Genomic DNA, 18184 nt, shown 5'->3' with positions numbered 1-18184 from the left:
TCCTTTATTAGCCGGCGACTGAGAGGCAGCTAACGCTCAAAATTCTCTCAGCCCCGAGGAAGGGGCTAGTTTTGTTTTTATACCATGGTCTAAATAGGGGAGGGGGAAGTTTAGCTGAGGCAATTTTTACAGAAGCAGAACTGGCAAAAAGTTAAAAAAATTAATTGGTTACAAATGCAGTTACAAAAAATAAACAGTTCCAGGTGCAGGGGCCTAAACTATCACGAAGAGATAAATGCAGGGGTTTTGGGTGCCATCCACCACGCGCGTCCCCAGGAGCTGCTAGTGCAGCTTGCCTCAATATCTTCTCAGTAGGTGCATTCCTGGACGTGCTGTGAGTCGCTGTACACTAGTTATGCCTTAAGGGAGGCTGCAAGTGAAGAAACTAAAATGGAGTCTGTCTGGCTCTCTCTCTGCTAGGAGAGAGTTACTCAGGTTAAACAAGGTAGGGTATCACAAGCAAATTGTCAACTAGTGTTGTAGGAATCAAAGGACCAAAGAGACCAAATGGGTGAAACAGGAGGATTTTATTAAGGTGTGCACCGGCTCAGCAGATTCGCATCCAAAAGGCTGAGCCCTGAACAAAGACGGGGCTTGACTTCTATACATACAACTGAGGGGGTTGGCCATGTAGTTGCACAAAGCTTACAAGGCAGGCAAGCGGACTTACAGAGGCAGAACAAAGGCAGTTAATCATACAGTGACAGGTTTTGCAACTTGAGGAAAAAACAGGAACTTATCAAACTAAGGCAGGATTTACAGCTGGTACATGTCTTACCTGAGCATGTCTGATGACCTTGTTATGTTACACAGAGGAGATACAGGAATCTGTAAAACTTTGTAAAGTAACCTTGAGTTTCACTAAGGAAGGGTTACTAAGAGGGGAGTGGGGAGCTGGGATAGGAGAAGAACCTGTTTTCTCGTCCTTGCCCATAACTGGGAGGGGAGGGGGCTCTGGAGCAGATCCTTTGAGGGCTCTGGTTTTGCAGATAGTTATCAAATCTTTGCCAGAGCTCTGCTGCCTATCACCAGGTCTTGGAGTGGGTCAGCCTAGCAAGAGAAAACTTGTTTTTCTCTTTTAACCCCAGCTTCACCAGAAAATGTTTAAATTTATCATAGCCTGGAAGCCCTCCTACCTTTGAGTTGTCCTGCCTTTCTGGACCCATCTAATGTATTTCTTTCTTTCTTCCTTTCTTTCTTTTTTTTGAGACGGGGTCTTGGTCTGTCGCCCAGGCTGGAGTGCAGTGGCACGATCTCGGCTCACTGCAAGCTCTGCCTCCCGGGTTCACGCCATTCTCCTGCCTCAGCCTCCCAAGTAGCTGAGACTACAGGCGCCCGCCATCATGCCCGGCTAATTTTTTATATTGTTAGTAGAGACGGGGTTTCACTGTGTTAGCCAGGATCGTCTCGATCTCCTGACCTTGTGATCCATCCACCTCGGCCCTCCAGAGTGCTGGGATTACAGGCGTGAGCCACCGCGCCCAGCCCAATGTATTTCTCAAATGTATTTGATTGATGTCTCATTCCTTCCTGAAATGCATAAAACCAATCTGCGCCCTGACCACTCTGGGTGCATGTTCTCAGGACCTCCTGAGGGCTGTGTCATGGGCCATGGTCACTCATATTATGCTCTGAATAAATCTCTTCAAATATTTTACAGAGTTTTACTCTTTTTATCGACAATGAACTTGTGACATGGGGGTTTTTGTACAGATTAATTCATCACCCAGGTATTAAGCTCGGTACAGATAAAAGAAAAACTTCAGCTGAATTAAATTTAAAAGAGTTTTTTAATTTTAATTTTTATTTTTTTTAGAGACTGAGTCTCACTCCATCCCCCATGCTGGAGTGCAATGGGTCAATCTCGGCTCACTGCAACCTCTACCTTCTGGGTTCAAGCGATTCTCCTGCCTCAGCCCCCCTAGTAGCTGGGATTACAGGCGCCTGCTACCATGCCCTGCCAATTTTTGTATTTTTAGTGGAGATGGGGTTTCGCCACGTTGGCCATGCTGGTCTCGAACTCCTGACCTCAGGTGATCTGCCCACCTCGGCCTCCCGAAGTGCTGGGATTACAGGTGCCTGGCCCAAATTTAAAGGAGTTTAATTGGACAATGAACAATTTGCGAATCGGTCAGCCCACAGAATCACAGCAGATTCACAGAGACTGAGTGCAGCTACGTGGTGGAAAAAGATTTATAGACAAAAAAGGGGAAATGACATACAGAAATCGGCAGCAAGGTACAGAAACAGATGGATTGCTTACAGGTTAGCGTTTACTTTATTTGAACACAGTTTGAACACAGCAGTCTATGAGTGATTGAAGTATGGCTGCTAGGATTGGCCCAGCCTCAGTTATTGTTACAGGTGCATACTCCTAAATGAGGTTTTAAATGTTGTCTGACTGTTAAGCTAGGTTACAGTTCATCCACAAGGACTCAAATATAGAAGTATGGAGTCCTTCTCAGGCCATATTTAGTTTGCTATAACAATCCCCCTCCTCTTTTTTTTTCTTTTTTTTTTTTTTTTTTTTTTTTTTTTGAGACGGAGTCTCGCTCTGTCGCCCAGGCTGGAATGTAACGGTGGGATCTCAGCTCACTGCAACCTCCGCCTCCTGGGTTCAAGTGATTCTCCTGCCTCAGCCTCCCGAGTAGCTGGGACTACAGGTGCGTACCACCAGGCCCAGCTAACTTTTTGTATTTTTAGTAGAGAAGGGGTTTCACCGTGTTAGTCAGGATGTTCTCGATCTCCTGACCTCATGATCTGCCTGCTCAGCCTCTCAAAGTGCTGAGATTACAGGTGTAAGGCACCACTCCTGGCCAGTTTCCCCCTTTTGATAATTTTCTCAATTTGAGAGACTGATGAAAACATTAGTCATTGATGTCACTATTACCATCATAAATGTGCTTATTTGGTCTTGAAACCCACTGGGAAACAGTAGAATAGTAGGTTTTGTGAGGAGGGAACAAGAACTGAGTAGACGGTACCCCTTTATGCTGGGATGTTCTGTTTACAGGAGAAAAACAAAACCTGGTGTGTTCTAGGATCTATGTTTCCTTAAAGTCTTAGTTTGATTATGTCACATTTAGCACGAGTGACTCCATTTTGTTTGGTTTGGTCTGTTGAGGCCTAGTGTATGAGCTCAGTCCAAAATAATGGCCGTCCTTAATTTTGTTTTAAAAATTCCCCCTTTTTGGCCAGGTTCTCACTTAAGTGAGAGTGTGACCAAAACTTAGGGCCTTATCACCACTCTGTTATCATTTTGGGTTGCGGGTCTCAGCATGTCATTCATAGGTCATGGTGACCTCATGGTCACACATTTCTTTTAGCTTTTGTCATTCCAGTTGAAGAGAGACCATTTGATGTTTTAGAGCTGGCTGTGTACAAACATTAAAAACCTTTGAGAGAATACAGCACATCAGGGAGACTATTATAACTATCGGGAGGATAACACCAAGAATTTGGAGTACCCGGGGTCCCCATACACCAAACCTTAAAATTAAATAGAGAATGAGCTGGATGAAGAATCTACTCTTCATCTTGACTAAGTAGTCTTTTCATTAATCTACTACAATTGAATTTGTGTAACCTACATTTGATGTATTTCTTCACAGGCCACAAGTGTCAACAGCTGCCCAGGTACTTTTCTGTTTCGTGAATTCTATTGTTCAGCATAACTTTCACAAGAGAATTTAAAGTCTGTTATATAATGCTACCCTTTAAAGTAGACTCTGCTGGCTGGGCGTGGTGGCTCATTCCTGTAATCCCAGCACTTTGGGAGGCCGAGGCGGGAGGATCACTTGAGGTCGGGAGTTTGAGAACAGCCTGGCCAACATGGTGAAACCCTGTCTCTACTAAAAATACAAATACTAGCTGGGCATGATGGCACGTGCCTGTAATCCCAGCTACTGGGGAGGCTGAGGCAGGAGAATCGCTTGAACCCGGGAGGCGGAGGTTCTAGCGAGCCAAGGTCACGCCACTGCACTCCAGCCTGGGTGACAGAGCGAGACTCCGTCTTAAAAACAAACAAAAAAAGGGTCAGCTGTGGTGGCTCACGCTGTAATCCCAGCACTTTGGGAGGCCGAGGTGGGCGGATCACTTGAGGTCAGGAGTTCGAGACCAGCTTGGCCAACAAGGTGAAACCCCATCTCTACTAAAAATACAGAAATTAGCTGGGCATGGTGGTGGGCGCCTGTGATTCCAGCTACATAGGAGGCTGAGGCAGGAGAATTGCTTGAATCCAGGAGGCAGAGGTTGCAGTGAGCCGAGATCGTGTCACTGCACTCCAGCCTGGGTGACAGAGGGAGACTCTGTTACCACCCCCCCCAAAAAAGTAGAATCTGCTATAGAGTCTGTTGTGAGGGATACATACTAAGTATTGCCACTTTTATTCTAAACCATGGAAAAAGGACCTAACAAATGATGTCCTTCTAGAAGAGTAAAGGCAGTGTTTTCTTTAACTCGTGATGTGGGTTAAGAGACATGAATGAATGTTCTGTTTCTGACTTATTATGAGGCAACATATGTACCATTAAAGTTTTTCACCTACACTGGGCCTTTATCTTTTATCTACTAAAGTATAAGATTATTCATATATAAGGCTGGCTGCAAACTCCTTTACAAATAAAAGTATACCCCATAAGTGCACATAATAGACGCCTTTTCCACTTCTATTGTTCATAGAGGCATAAATAAGAAAAAATATTCAAGGATAAGAGTCTCATGATAATAGAAAAACCTTTTTTTATTTTTTTGAGATGGAGTCTCACTCTGTTGCCCAGGCTGGAGTGCAGTGGCACGATCTCGGTTCACTGCAACCTCCACCTCCCAGACTCAAGCAATTCTCTTGCCTCAGCCTTCTGAGTAGCTGGGATTACAGGCTTGCACCACCACCATGCCTGGCTAATTTTTTATATTGTTAGTAGAGAAGAGGTTTCACCATGTTGGCCAGACTGGTCTCGAACTCCTGACCTCAAGTGATCCTCCCACCTCAAATTGTTGGGATTACAGGCGTGAGCCCCCACGCCCAGCCTAGAGAAGTCTTGATCTGTGATCTTGGGAAAAGCTGTTCACATTAAGGATGCCATCTTCTTCTGGGGAGAGACGTCTCTGGTTAGTTTTACTTTAAGGGTTCTGGTGGGTGAACAGTTCCAAGAATGTGGAGGGTTGCTTCTCAGTTGTGAGATTATGAACCCAAATTCAAGGTTCCAAAGTTTTGCTGCAATGTGGATGGCAAGGACAGTCTTTCTCTGATGTTCAGAAGATCCATTCTTCGGGTTCTGGATTGTGAAAGGGTTGTCCTCAGTGAACCACACAAAGCTTTCTTTATCTGGTGAAAATACACTGTAGCACAATAATCTACTGCTACAACATTAGCCCTCTTGCATGGGAAAGCTTTTATACAACCAGAAAAAGAGCATTGAAAATGACAATTGAATGAAATCCCTTTATAAATGTTTAAATGGCCCATCAGGCAGCCAAATGTACCTGAAGCTTTGATTGTCTTCCCAAGAATATGCAACCAAACATTGATTTTAAACTATTTCCTTGGCCAGTTGCAGTGGCTCACACTTGTAATCCCAGCACTTTGGGAGGCCTAGGCAGATGGATCACCTGAGGTCAGGAGTTCAAGATCAGCCTGGCCAACCTGGTGAAACCCCGTCTCTACTAAAAATACAAAAATTAGCTGAGCGTGGTGTCAGGCACCTGTAATCCCAGGTACTCGGGAGGCTGAGGCAGGAGAATCGCTTGAACCCAGGGGGTGGAGGTTGCAGTGAGCTGAGATTGTGCCATTGCACTCCAGCCTGGGACACAAGAGTGAAACTCCATCTCAAAAATAAATAAATAAATAAAAATAAACTATTTCCTCAATTTGTAAGTCCACATATTCAATTTGGATTATTTTATCTTTTCCATGATGAGTCATGGAATACAGAACCTTTAATAACAAAAGTTTTTAGGACTCAGGAAGGACAAGGCGGCCGTCCTGGTTCTCCATGAGTCCACGCTTAACACTGGACTTATGTCCTCTTGAATACCAGCTGCTTCTCCAATCTAGGTGCATAGCAGTGATAACTAATGGGTTATCATAGGTAATTTGATTTAGACCATAAAGTTCATTCAAATTGTATATCTAAACAATTTTAATATTGGCCGATTTAGCATGATAATCTGGCAAAGTTTTTTGGTATTTCATGAATTTTTGTTTTACTTGTGTTAGCAGTTTTATAAACCAGTCAGTTGTTTTCTTTTCTTATTGAAGCAACAGGAATTCTTACCCAGTCCAATTCTTGGGGAATTGTGGAATTCATGGGAAATTCTTACCTATGATGTGATCTTTCAAAATTTGTTTATTTTTACATGATATGATTTTAAAGTTACTAGAAACCTGTATTCAAAGGTGCTTTTCAGAGTCCTTTTATGAACTTTTAAGAGTTCCATCCTTTTATGAACCTTTTAAAAGATACCATATTCTAGGATTTTGCATGCTTCTGAAGTTTTCAGAAACTGCATCAGCCTTAAGCAATTAACTGTGGAAATGACTTTAAATAATTATAATTTTTATTTATTTTATTTTATTTTGAGATGGAGTCTCGCTCTGTCACCCAGGCTGGAGTGCAGTGGCGTGATCTCGGCTCACTGCAACCTCTGCCTCCCAGGTTCAAGCAATTCTCCTGCCTCAGCCTCCTGAGGAGCTGGGATTACACGTGTCCACCACCACACCAGGCTAATTTTTTTGTATTTTTAGTAGAGCGGGGTTTCACCATGTTCGCCATGCTGGTCTCAAACTCCTGACCTTGTGATCTGCCCACCTCAGCCTCCCAAAGTGCTGGGATTACAGGCGTGAGCCACTGCACTTGGCTGTTTTTTGCTTTTTTCAATCAATTTTGTGGACACCTCTGCTCCATAGAGTTTGACCTTATTTATTTGAACACAGATACTGAGAAAGGACAGAGGTTACCTGGACTACAAAATAATGCAGCGATTCTAGACTCAACAGAGACTCCTTCAATAGAGCATTGTTGTTGTTGTTTGTTTTTTTATTTTTATTTTTTTGGTGCTGTAGAATAAAATCCTTTGTACTTTTCTTTTTTCTTTTCTTTTTTTTTTTTTTTTTGAGATGGAGTTTTGCTCTTGTTACCCAGGCTGGAGTGCAATGGCGCTATCTCAGCTCACTGCAACCTCCATCTCCCAGGTTCAAGCGATTCTCCAGCCTCAGCCTCCCGAGTAGCTGGGATGACAGGCATGTGCCACCACGCCAGGCTAATTTTGTATTTTTAGTAGAGATGGGATTTCTCCACATTGGTCAGGCTGGTCTCAAACTCCCAACCTCAGGTGATCCACCTGCCTCAGCCTCCCAAAATGCTGGTATTACAGCATTTTGGTGAGCCACCGTGCCTGGCGTTTTTTCTTATTTTTTTTTGAGACGGAGTCTCATTCTCTTGCCCAGGCTGGAGTGCAGTGGCGTGATCTCGGCTCACTGCAACCCCCACCTCCTAGGTTCAAGTGATTCTCCTGCCTCAGCCTCCCAAGTAGCTGGGATTACACGTGCATGCCACCATGCCTGGCTATTTTTTGTATTTTTAGTAGAGACAGGTTTTCGCGATGTTGGTCAGGCTGGTCTCAAACTCCTGACCTCAGGTGATCCACCCACCTCGGCCTCTCAAAGTGCTGGGATTATAGGCATGAGCCACCGCACCTGGCCTTAACTCAGTATCTTAGTCCATATGTCCTATAACAAAATACCACAGACTGGGTGATTCATAAACAATAGAAATTTATTGGCTGAGCATCTCAGCCTCCCAAAGTGCTAGGATTACAGGCGTGAGCCACCGTACCCGGCTGGATTTACAGACTTTATCTTTATTTTTTCAATTATAAAATTATTCACCCACTTAGAACAGAAAGCAATATGGAAAAAGGAGGAAAGAAAGGTCTTCTGTACTTGGATGGGGCCAGGTTTGGGGCAAGGAACTGGCACTGTGGAGCTTAGTGCTTGCTTACAGGACCAGCAGGCTATGAGGCAACTGACATGCCCCAGGGAAAGTCATCTTGAGTTGCTTCTTGATAATGAGTGGGATACGGGTCCAAGCTGCAAACTTCTTAAGTCATTCTCTAAAACATCCACACTTCAGGACTGCTGAGAGGGAAAGAGAGAAGTTAGGAGGTACCAACTGGTGAGACACCACAGGGAGGAAGGGAGGGAGAGGTGAGGATGAGATCATTAGGAAGAGAAAAGAACCGGCACCAGAAGGGCCAAGAAGGCCTGGAGAAAAACAGGGAGGTGACAAGAGCATCTTAGAAAAGGGAGATCGTCTGTTTACTCTGTTGATAGTTTCTTTTGCTGTGCAGGAGTTCCATTTAATTAGATCCCAATTGTCAATTTCTGTTTTGGTTGCATCTGCTTTTCAGAATTTAATCATAAATTCTTTGCATAGACCAGTGTCCAGTAGAGTATTTCATATTTCCCAGGTTTTCTTCTAAGATTTTTATAGTTTGAGGTCTTACATTTAAGTCTTTAATTCATCTTGAGTTATTATTATTTTTTCAAGCAAAGCCTCACTCTGTTGCCCAGGCTGGAGTGCAGTGGCACGATCTCAGCTCACTACAGCCTTCACCTCCCTGAACTCATGCAATCTCCCATTCACCCTCCCGAATGGCTGGGACCACGGGCACATGCCACCATGCCTGGCTGATTTTTGTATTTTTTGTAGAGATGGGGATTTGCCATGTTGCCCAGGCTGGTCTTTGAACTCCTGGGCTCAAGCAATCCACCCGCCTTGGCCTCCTGAAGTGCTGGGATTACAGGCATGAGTCCTCATGCCCAGCACATCTTGAGTTAATTTTTTTTTTTTTTTTTTTTTGGGACAGAGTCTTGCTTTGTTGCCCAGGCTGGAGTGCAGTGGCATGATCTCGGCTCACTGCAACCTCCCACCTCCTGGGTTCAAGCAATTCTCCCGCCTCAGCCTCCTGAGTAGCTGGGATTATAGGTGCAGAGACAGGGGTTCACCATGTTGGCCAGGCTAGTCTCGAACTCCTGACCTCTTGATACGCCTGCCTCGGCCTCCCAGTGCTGGGACTACAGGCATGAGCCACTGCGCCTGGCCGAGTTAATTTTTGTATATGGTGAGAGGCACACATGGACATAAAGATGGAAATAATAGACGCTGGAGACTCCAAAAGAAGAGAGGGTGGGAGGGGGGCCAGGGTTGAAAAACTACCTATTGGGTGCTATGTTCCAGTAGATTGGGTGACTCAAACCTCAGCATCACACAATATATCCATGTAACGACCCTGTGCATGTACCCCTGGAATCTAAAAGAACAAGAAGGAGCCCCTGGTGCGAGAGGAGAACACAAAAAAGAAACAGGTAGTGGGGCGGGGCACGGTGGCTCACACCTGTAATCCCAGCACTTTGGGAGGCCAAGGCAGGCAGGTCACTTGAGGCCAAGAGTTCAAGACCAGCCTGGGCAACATGGTAAAGCCCTGTCTCTACTAAAAATGCAAAAATTAGCTGGGCATGGTGGCGAGTGCCTGTACTCCCAGCTACTCGGGAGGCTGAGGCAGGAGAATCACTTGAACACGGCAGGCGGAGGTTGCACTGAGCCGAGATCACACCACTGCCCTCCTGCCTGGGTGACAGAGTGAGACCCTGTCTCAAAAAAGAAAAGAAAAGAAAAAAAGGTAGGGGTAAGGGCAGTGGGCAGAGGTGTGACTGGGTATGGGGCTGCGGCAGGCGGTGAGGAGGTCGGGGGCAGCAGGCAGGACAGTGCCTCACCTTTATCCTCTCAAGCCGTCGCTTTATGGCTCGACTGTTTTTATCTAGCTCCTCTAACATCTTACAGGGGTCGAAGGAAAGCGGTTTCTCGTGGTCCACAAAGTTTTCCCAGCAGTCATTAAACTCTGAGAGGGAAGAGGGAAACCAGCCAGGCCCCAGGGGCAGCAGCTGCAGTGCCAGGAGCTCTTGCTTCCTTTCCCCTCTCTTCTCTTCCTCTCCCTGGACATTGCTCTGTCCGGGGAATTCTCCCTCCCGGGTGGTGTCAGATCTTCGGCCTTGACTGAGCCACAATCCTTCCTTCCTGGCCTCCCACAGACCCCCCGCTCCCCGCCCCCCACCCCCCCACCCCCCCACCCCCCCGCCAACCTCCTCCAACCCCCAACCCCCAGCCCCCGCCAAGCCTGTGCCCCCGGGGGTTTGCACTCTTATAACTGCAAAGCCTCTTTCCTACCTGGGAGGCCCATGACCTCCACCGGGACCTGGGATCCACACAGAAGCCGCAGCCCCTCCTGCTGGGGCTTGCACCAGTGGTAGTACAGGCGGGAGGCGAAGATGCGCAGGTTCAGATGGTCGTGAGCCTGGATGAAGTCAACCAGCTTCCAGGCACAGGAGGAGCAGGGGCTCCACGTGAGGTAACAGGTGACTTGGTAGCACTGCGTTTCGTCCAGTCCCATGGACTTGATCTCGTTAATAAAGCAAATTTCTGCATGGCACTTTTTCTGGGGAGGGTCCCAAACAGAGAGAAGGGAGGGGAGAAGAGAGAGGCCAGGAGTCATGTGACTGGGGGCGGGGGCCGGGACGGGGGCGGGGATGCGGGGGCGGAGGGGTCTGTCCGGTGAACTTTCTAGTGCGTGGCCTGGCCTAGTGCAGGGCAAGCACCCGCTTCCTGCCTTCCCTGGTTTATACAGCCCTGCACTCACGCACCCGTGTGTTAATTCATCTGTCCCAGGACTTCCACATCTTTCTGTAAATTGGACAAAGATCCCTGTGTCCAGAGGAGGAGACAACACCTCCACGCCCCAGTCCCGAAGCTCTGTGGACCCTGCCTTTGGACACCCGCCTGGGAGGCTGTGTCCAACCCGGGATGATCCTAAAGAGCAGGTGAGAGCCGGGGCGGGGGGCGGGGAGGCGGGGAGGCAGGGCAGGTAGGGGCTGGCAATAGAGCGGAGAGGACAGGGGTGTGATGGAGTTGCACTCAGACCGTGGCACGGCACCTCGGCTTTCCCGAAGTAGTGACTGAGCTGAGATCGGGAGAAAGTAAATGAGAGGGGCAGAAGGAGCATTCTACAGAAGGGTTGGCCTCTTCAGAGGTCCGGGGACGGGAAAGAATGGGAGTGTCCTAGGGAAACTGGGCCACTCAGATCCAGCTAAGCCAAAACCCAGGCAGGCACCAAGGGTTACCTTGGTGTTAACACAGAGGGTGTTAAATCAAAAATTGAGAAATTTATAGGCAGGCATTTCATGTATTTTCTGCACACATCAGATGGGGTTAGCCCCTGCCGGCCCTGTGCCCAGAGAGCCCGTGTGGCACCTTGTTTTCAAAGTAGCCTCTGGTGGGCGTGGAGCCATTCTGCGGCGTCAGCTGGTAACACAAGAGGGCCTTCCTCGGGTAGTAAGGCCTTCTGAGGCGGCGCCTGTTGTTAAACTGTAAGCGGAAAGTTTCGGCTGTTAACAGAGCCATCGTGTTTCTGTGCAACAGAAAGGGGAAAACCAAAGATGAAGGGAGCGTCCTCTTGAGTCACCCCAGGCTCAAGCCACTTTTCAAACCCAACTCTTTTTTGTTTTTTGAGACAGAGTCTCGCTCTGTCGCCCAGGCTGGAGTGCAGTGGCGAGATCTCGGCTCACTGCAACCTCCGCCTTCCAAGTTCAAGCGATTCTCCTGCCTCAGCCTCCCAAGTAGCTGGGATTACAGATGCCTGCCACCACTCCTGGCTAATTTTTGTATTTTTAGTACAGACGGGGTTTCACCATGTTGGCCAGGCTGGTCTCGAACTCCTGATCTCAGGTGATCCACCCACCTTGGTCTCCCAAAGTGTTGGGATTACAGGTGTGAGCCCCTGCGCCCAGCCAAACCCAACCCTTTCTGTTCATTTGGGCCCTTCCCCTTGGTGAGGGAGGGTCTCCCCTTTAGTTGTTGGCCAGGAGGACTGCAGTGGAGCAGGGGGAGGAAGGGCTGGCAGGAGGGCAGGAGGAGGGGAGTGCTCCCTCCCACCTTGTCTGCTATCTCCCATCCTCCCACCTGGGAGGGCACCCGCTGCTGCCCACAGCTGAGGCTCTTTGCATGGGGATGCCCCGACCTCGTCACTATTCTTCCTGGGTTGGGTGGGGATCCCCTGCCTGAGAACTGTGGGTGTGCCTTACTGGCTCCCCTGGGCTCAGACCTGCTCTGAGCTGCTCACAGGCCTCTGGCCTGAGTCCCAGATCCCTCTTTCCAGCTGCAGTTGGACACCCCCTCCTTGAGGTCCACAGGCCTCTCGACCCCTACATGTCCAATACCAGAACCCTTCCCCTTGGGGACTGACGGGGTGGAAACTGGGGCTTCCTCCAGCACTGTGCTCTTTGCTCAGGTGTGTGTTTGACAAGTTTGTCTGCACAGAACACAGTTGAGTGAACAGAAAAGCTGTTGTCACCAAGGGAGTGTTGTGACACATTTTTGGCTGAAGAAATTACATAGATTTTGCTCTCCTGAATTGTGATTACATTCTACAGAGGATTCAATTTTGGATTTTGCTTTTTTTTTGTTTTTGAGAGAGAGTCTTGCTCTGTTGCCCAGGCTGGAGTGCAATGGTCCAATCTCGGCTCACTGCAAGCTCCACCTACCAGGTTCAAGTGATTCTCCCGGGTTCAAGCAATTCTCCTGCCTCACCCTCCCAAGTAGCTGGAATTACAAGCACCCTCCTTCATGCCTGGCTAATTTTTGTATTTTTGTAGAGATGGAGTTTTACCATGTTGGCCAGGCTGGTCTTGAACTCCTTTGACCTCAGGTGATCCACCCACCTCGGCCTCCCAAAGTGCTGGGATTATAGGCGTGAGCCACCGCGCCCCGCCAGGATTGTGACCCATGCGCTCACCTCCTGTCTCCCCGAGGGCCTGAGCTCCCTTTCTTTGGCCTGTCTGATTGGTGGTTGCCCATCTACTTTCTATTCTGCTTTCTGGAAAGCCCCTGAGCATTTCAAGCCTCCAAGTCCTGAGAATTTCTGCAGCTTTCCCAAGCAGGAAGACCAGGGAGAGGAGAAGAGAAGGAGATGCTGGCAGGGGCAGCAGGGCCGGGGTGACCTCTCCCAGCTCAGGGCCCCAGCTCTGGTCTTTCCAGGGATGGATCTCCCATCCTCCCAGTATTTCTGCCACCCATCCTCTAACCCATTAAAAATAAGAAAAGTGAATAAAATTCTCCCCTTCAAAATAAGAGCTCTTAATATTTCAGTTCAATTAATTCCTGGCATTTTACCTATTCATGTTATTTTATTTTATTTTTAGTTTTAGTAGATAAGGGGTCTCCCTATGTTGCCCAGGCTGGTTTGGAACTCCTGGTCTTTAGTGGTGATCCCCCCCTCTCAGCTTCCCAAAATGTTGGGATTACAGGCATGAGCCATTTTGCGTGGCCAGGCAGGAAAATGGCGTGAACCCAGGAGGTGGAGCTTGTAGTGAGCCGAGATTGCGCTCCAGCCTGGGCAACAGACTGAGACTCCCCTTCTCAAAAAAACAAAACGAAACAAAAAATCAGGGTAGCACTTCCATCCCCAGGCCCAGGCCACTCTTCTAAGTGCTGAGAGGATCTGAGCTCACGTGAGGCTGCCCTAGGCCTGCAGGGGCCATTCTCATCTTACAGAGGAGGGGCCAGAGGTGCAGAGAGGTGGGGTAACCTGCCCAGGCCACGGAGCTGGGCCCCTTTCCTGGCCAGCCCTGCCAGCCTTTGCATCACGGGCCCTGCAGGAGGGAGGCTTTGGGAACCAGGATCTCTTCTTACTAAATTTTAAAATAAAAGCATTTCTCCTGATCATTGAGTTTTTCCTTATATTCCGTGTTACTGGTGTCATTATAAACGGTGATGTGAATACTGATCATGGAGGAGGAGCGTGTGTTCAGGGTCATCTGCATCCTCCTCTGCCCACAGTGGAGACATCCTTGGAAGAGATGATTTGCCTTGTGCTTCAGAGACCATTGCCTCCCCACACCCTCTCCTAAGACTTTGTATTGAAACAAAGTAATCTTACACAAAGTTCATCAAAGCACTGTGAACAAAATTCCAGATTGCTCCCATCATCCTTTAGTTCAGTTCTCCCAGTTCCAGAGCCCAGCAATGGCAGGAAGCACACAGAGTGAGCACCCTCCCAAGGTGGGGAGCACTAGCCCAGCCATGACTTTTAGGGGAGAGTCTCAGCAGGGGGCTTGGGCTGGTGCAGGCTGGGGAGGCGGCCCATTCAGAAGCAGCAGTGGGGTGACCACACAGCAGGGCAAAGAGCCTGGGTGGGAGTGGGGATGGCAGGGGAGCCAGAGGAGAAGGAGCCCAGGGCTGGGGCTGGGGCAGCGGGAGGCCAGGGCTGAGGCCCAGAAGGGCTGCCAGGCAGGAAGTGGCAGCAGAGGGCCCAGTGGACAGAGTGGGCAGCAGTACCTGATCTGTGCTTCTGGCCACAGCTTCCTTAGCAGACTTGCCCCTGCTTGTCTGGGGCACTAAGTTTCACTTTTGGCAGCTCTCCCAAAAGTCACAAAAAGTCAGCTCTCCCAAAAGTCACAAAAAGTCACTGCTTGATGAGGGTGGCTCCACCCTCTTCCTTTTGTGGGACTGGAGTGGGAGGGCCCTGGGGTGCTTCAGATCCCTCAGGCTCCTTTCTTTCTCTATTTCCTCGGGCTTGGCAGGGGAAGTCTGAGGGAGGTGGCTCACCTCCCATCCTCCCACCCCCAATTCCCTCTCCAGGTACAGCCAGACCCAACTCCCTCCCCAGGTATAGTTTACAAAAGAACAAAGGCCAGATGCGGTGGCTCACACCTGTAATCCCAACACTTTGGGAGGCTGAGGTGGGCAAATCACAAGGTAAGGAGATGAAGACCATCCTGGCCAACATGGTGAAACCCCGTCTCTGCTAAAATACAAAAAATTAGCCAGGTGTGGTGGCCTGCGCCTGTAGTTCCAGCTGCTTGGGAGGCTGAGGCAGGGAAATTGCTTGAACCTTGGAGGCAGAGGTTGCAGTGAGCCGAGATCGCACCACTGCACTCCACCCTGGCAACAGAATGAGACCCTGTCTCAAAAAATAAATAAATAAATAAAAATAAAAAAGAAAGAAAAAAGAAAGGAATTGATGGCTGGTCACGGTGCCTGTTATCCCAGCACTTTGGGAGGCTGAGGCAGGTGGATTGCCTGAAGTCAGGAGTTCAAAATCAGCCTGGCCAACTGCACTCCAGCCTGGGCAATAAGAACAAAACTCCGTCTCAAAAACTAAACTAAACTAAAATAAATGAAAGGAATAGAAGCCACAGAAAGGAACAGGGATCCAGACCAGGGCTGACACCATAGACCAGATGCCACTCCCCTGGTGGACAGGGCAGGCTGCAGCCCCCTCCCCACCACCCCACTGACCTTTGGCATTCAGCCCCCTGGCAGGACCCTGAGCCTGATGTGAAATGAGCACTGGGGTCAGGCTCAGGACTGCATCTCCAGTGGATCCAGTGTCCATTACCTAGCCCAGTCCCCAGTTAGCACTGGGAGGGGAGGGCAGTGATCCTGACAGTCAGAGGAGGTCCCAAGCACAGAGAGGCTAAGATACTGTCCCCACGTCACACAGCAAATCAACAGCAGAGCTGGAGTGCTGGCCAGGACTTCCTGTGTCCCTTCTCCCCCACAGCTAGCTACTTTGAGTTTCTTCATTGCTCCATGGAAAGGAGCAGGAGAGGAGGCACGAGGGAGGGGACTTACTGCTCCTAAAGGGCCTCCCAGGTCAGAGATGAAGGACCTGGACTTCACATTTGCATTCTGGAACCCATGTCCTCATCTTCATGCATATCAACCAACACCCTTCAGATCATAAACACCAAAGAAAGGAAGGCGGAACCCTTTCCTGGTCCTTCCCACGGCAGCATTCCCACTACTCCTCCAGTGAATTCCTGCAGCAGAGACCCTGTGGTGTCCAGGACGGGCCTGTGCTTAGGTGTTGTCTCCAGGAGGACGGGAGGTTTGGCCTGGCCACTCTGGCCTGTGTTCGTTGCTGCAAAGGGGGACCCGATCCGGACCCCAAGAATGGGTTCTTGGATCTCTCACAGGAAAGAACTCAAGCTGAGCCACAGGGTGCGGTGAAGTTGTGATCATTTATTAGAAGCTCCGGTACTACAGACTAGGGAGGCCTCAGAAGGCAGAAGGAAGAACGTCCCGTCTTTGTTTTAAGCTTCTTTTTTTTTTTTTTGAGACGGAGTCTCGCTCTGTCACCCAGGATGTGGTGCAATGGTGCAATCTCGGCTCACTTCAACCTCTGCCTCCCAGGTTTAAGAAATTCTCCTGCCTCAGACTCCCGAGTAGCTGGGTTCACAGGTGTGCAGCGCCACACCCGGCTAATTTCTGTATTTTTAGTAGAGAAGGGATTTCATCATATTGGCCAGGCTGGTTTCAAACTTCTGACTCCTGATCTGCCCACCTCAGCCTCCCAAAGTGCTGGGATTACAGGTGTGAGCCACCACGCCCGGCCTAAATCTCCACTTTATAAGGACACCAGATTTATTGGATTAGGAACTACCCCGATGACCTCATCCACTGTGCCTGGCCTAAACTCTCCTTATATTGGAGTCTTACCAATGTAAAACCTAAGCCATGTCTACATGCAAGCGAGCTGACAGTGTGACAAAATTTATTACTTTGTTGATTTAAAGAAAGTTATCCAGGGCCTGGCATGGTGGCTCACACCTGTAATCCCAGCACTTTGGGAGTCCGAGGTCAGCCTGGCCAACATGGTGAAACCCCATCTCTACTAAAATTGTGAAAATTAGCTGGGCGTGATGGTGGCAAATGTGTAATCCCAGCACTTTGGGAGTTCAAGGTCAGCCTGGCCAACATGGTGAAATCCCATCTCTACTAAAATTGCAAAAATTAGCTGGGCATGGTGGTAGCATACCTGTAATCCCAGCTACTCAGGAGGCTGAGGCAGGAGAATCTCTTGAACCTGGGAGGCAGACGTTTCAGCGAGCCTAGATCCTGCCACTGCACTCCAGCCTGGGCGACAGAGCGAGACTCCATCTCAAAAAAAAAAAAGATATCAATGAGATATGCATATCTTATTTAAAGGGTATGATTTTTAAACCATGGCCTTTTGGTTTAGTTTTAAGAACAATAGATTGGGCCGGGCATGGTGGCTCATGCCTGTAATCCCAGCACTTTGGGAGGCCAAGGCAGGTGGATCACCTGAGGTCAGGAGTTTGAGACCAGCTTGGACCAACATGGAGAAACCCCGTCTCTACTAAGAATGCAAAAATTATCCAGGCATGGTGGTGCATGCCTATAATCCCAGCTACTCGGGAGGCTGAGGCAGGAGAATCGCTTGAACCCAGGAGGCAGAGGTTGCAGTGAGCTGAGATCAAGCCATTGCACTCCAGCCTGGGCAACAGAGCAAAACTCCATCTCCAAAAAACAAACAAACAAAAAAGCAAAAAAAAAACAAAAAACAAAACAAAAAAACAATAGATTGAATAATCCCTATAATGTTTGAGGATGTTATAGGCTGGAGTCCCAGAAAATATCTTGGCATGCCCTTGAACTTTGATTTCATTTGTAATCCAGTTGTTGTTGTTTTTTTTTTTTTTTTTTTTTGAGACAGAGTCTCACTCTGTCACCCAGGCTGGAGTGCAGTGGCATGATCTTAGCTCACTGCTGCCTCCGCCTCCCGGGCTCCAGCAATTTTCTTGCCTCAGCCTACCGAGTAGCTGGGACTACAAGCGCCCGCCACCACGCCCAGCTGATTTTTGTATTTTTAGTAGAGACAGAGTTTCACCATGTTGGCCAGGCTGGTCTCAAACTCCTGACCTCAGGTGATCCACCTGCTTTAGCCTCCCACAGTGCTGGGATTATAGGCGTGAGCCACCGCGCCTTGCCTGTTGCTCAGTTTATCTAGGTAATTTAGTTTGACATCAAATACACAAAAGCACAATAAATGCAAGCACTGATGGGAAATAAAGTAGGTGTTCACCAGGAAGGATGATAGCTTTCTCCAAATGAGGGGGAATCACCTCTTCCAGACTTGTCGAGGTCCAAACCTCACAGCCCAGATCAACGGGAGGAAAACAACCCTCCTAACAGAAAATCTCCCAAACAGGAAGGGGAAAGACCCCTCCCCAGCCTTATCCCAAATGAAACAGAATGCAAACCCAATTCTGGAGTTTTGTCCAAGAAAGATCTGCCAGGGGGCAGAAGAGGTTACCAGCGTGGGTACC

At 48.7% G+C, this 18184-nt stretch overlaps 1 protein-coding gene across 2 annotated transcripts; it reads right to left on the bottom strand.

The window, feature by feature from the left end:
- Positions 1 to 6538: 6538 nt before the first annotated feature.
- APOBEC3H (apolipoprotein B mRNA editing enzyme catalytic subunit 3H) lies at positions 6539 to 11456 on the bottom strand. 2 transcript variants are annotated; one of them, XM_055105514.1, is made up of 4 exons: positions 11307 to 11456; positions 10227 to 10494; positions 9776 to 9900; positions 8157 to 9312 (listed from the first exon to the last, which is right to left on the bottom strand). In XM_055105514.1, exons 1-4 carry the CDS (start codon positions 11454 to 11456, stop codon positions 9253 to 9255), a joined length of 603 nt encoding a protein of 200 aa, XP_054961489.1. In that variant the 3' UTR covers positions 8157 to 9252. The 2 variants fall into 2 exon arrangements, 1 of the variants encoding a protein (XP_054961489.1); XR_010111730.1 differs by lacking the exons at positions 8157 to 9312; positions 10227 to 10494; positions 11307 to 11456 and adding an exon at positions 6539 to 8137 and having other exon boundaries at positions 9776 to 10096.
- Positions 11457 to 18184: the final 6728 nt, after the last annotated feature.

The sequence above is a fragment of the Pan paniscus genome, chromosome 23, assembly GCF_029289425.2.
Source record: "Pan paniscus chromosome 23, NHGRI_mPanPan1-v2.0_pri, whole genome shotgun sequence".
NCBI classification, from domain to species: Eukaryota; Metazoa; Chordata; class Mammalia; order Primates; family Hominidae; genus Pan; species Pan paniscus.
The sequence above is the reverse complement of the archived record's forward strand: the minus strand, read 5'-3'. Positions and strand labels throughout refer to the sequence as shown.

Bases quoted from the DNA above. Each gene is read 5' to 3' on its own strand.
- APOBEC3H (XM_055105514.1), bottom strand. From the start codon at position 11,456: ATGGCTCTGTTAACAGCCGAAACTTTCCGCTTACAGTTTAACAACAGG. The intron at 10,495-11,306 runs GTGCCACACGGG...GACCCTCCCCAG, and splicing joins GAGGCTACTTTGAAAACAAG to AAAAAGTGCCATGCAGAAAT. The intron at 9,313-9,775 runs GTGAGGCACTGT...TTGTTCTTTTAG, and splicing joins GACGGCTTGAGAGGATAAAG to ATTCCAGGGGTACATGCACA.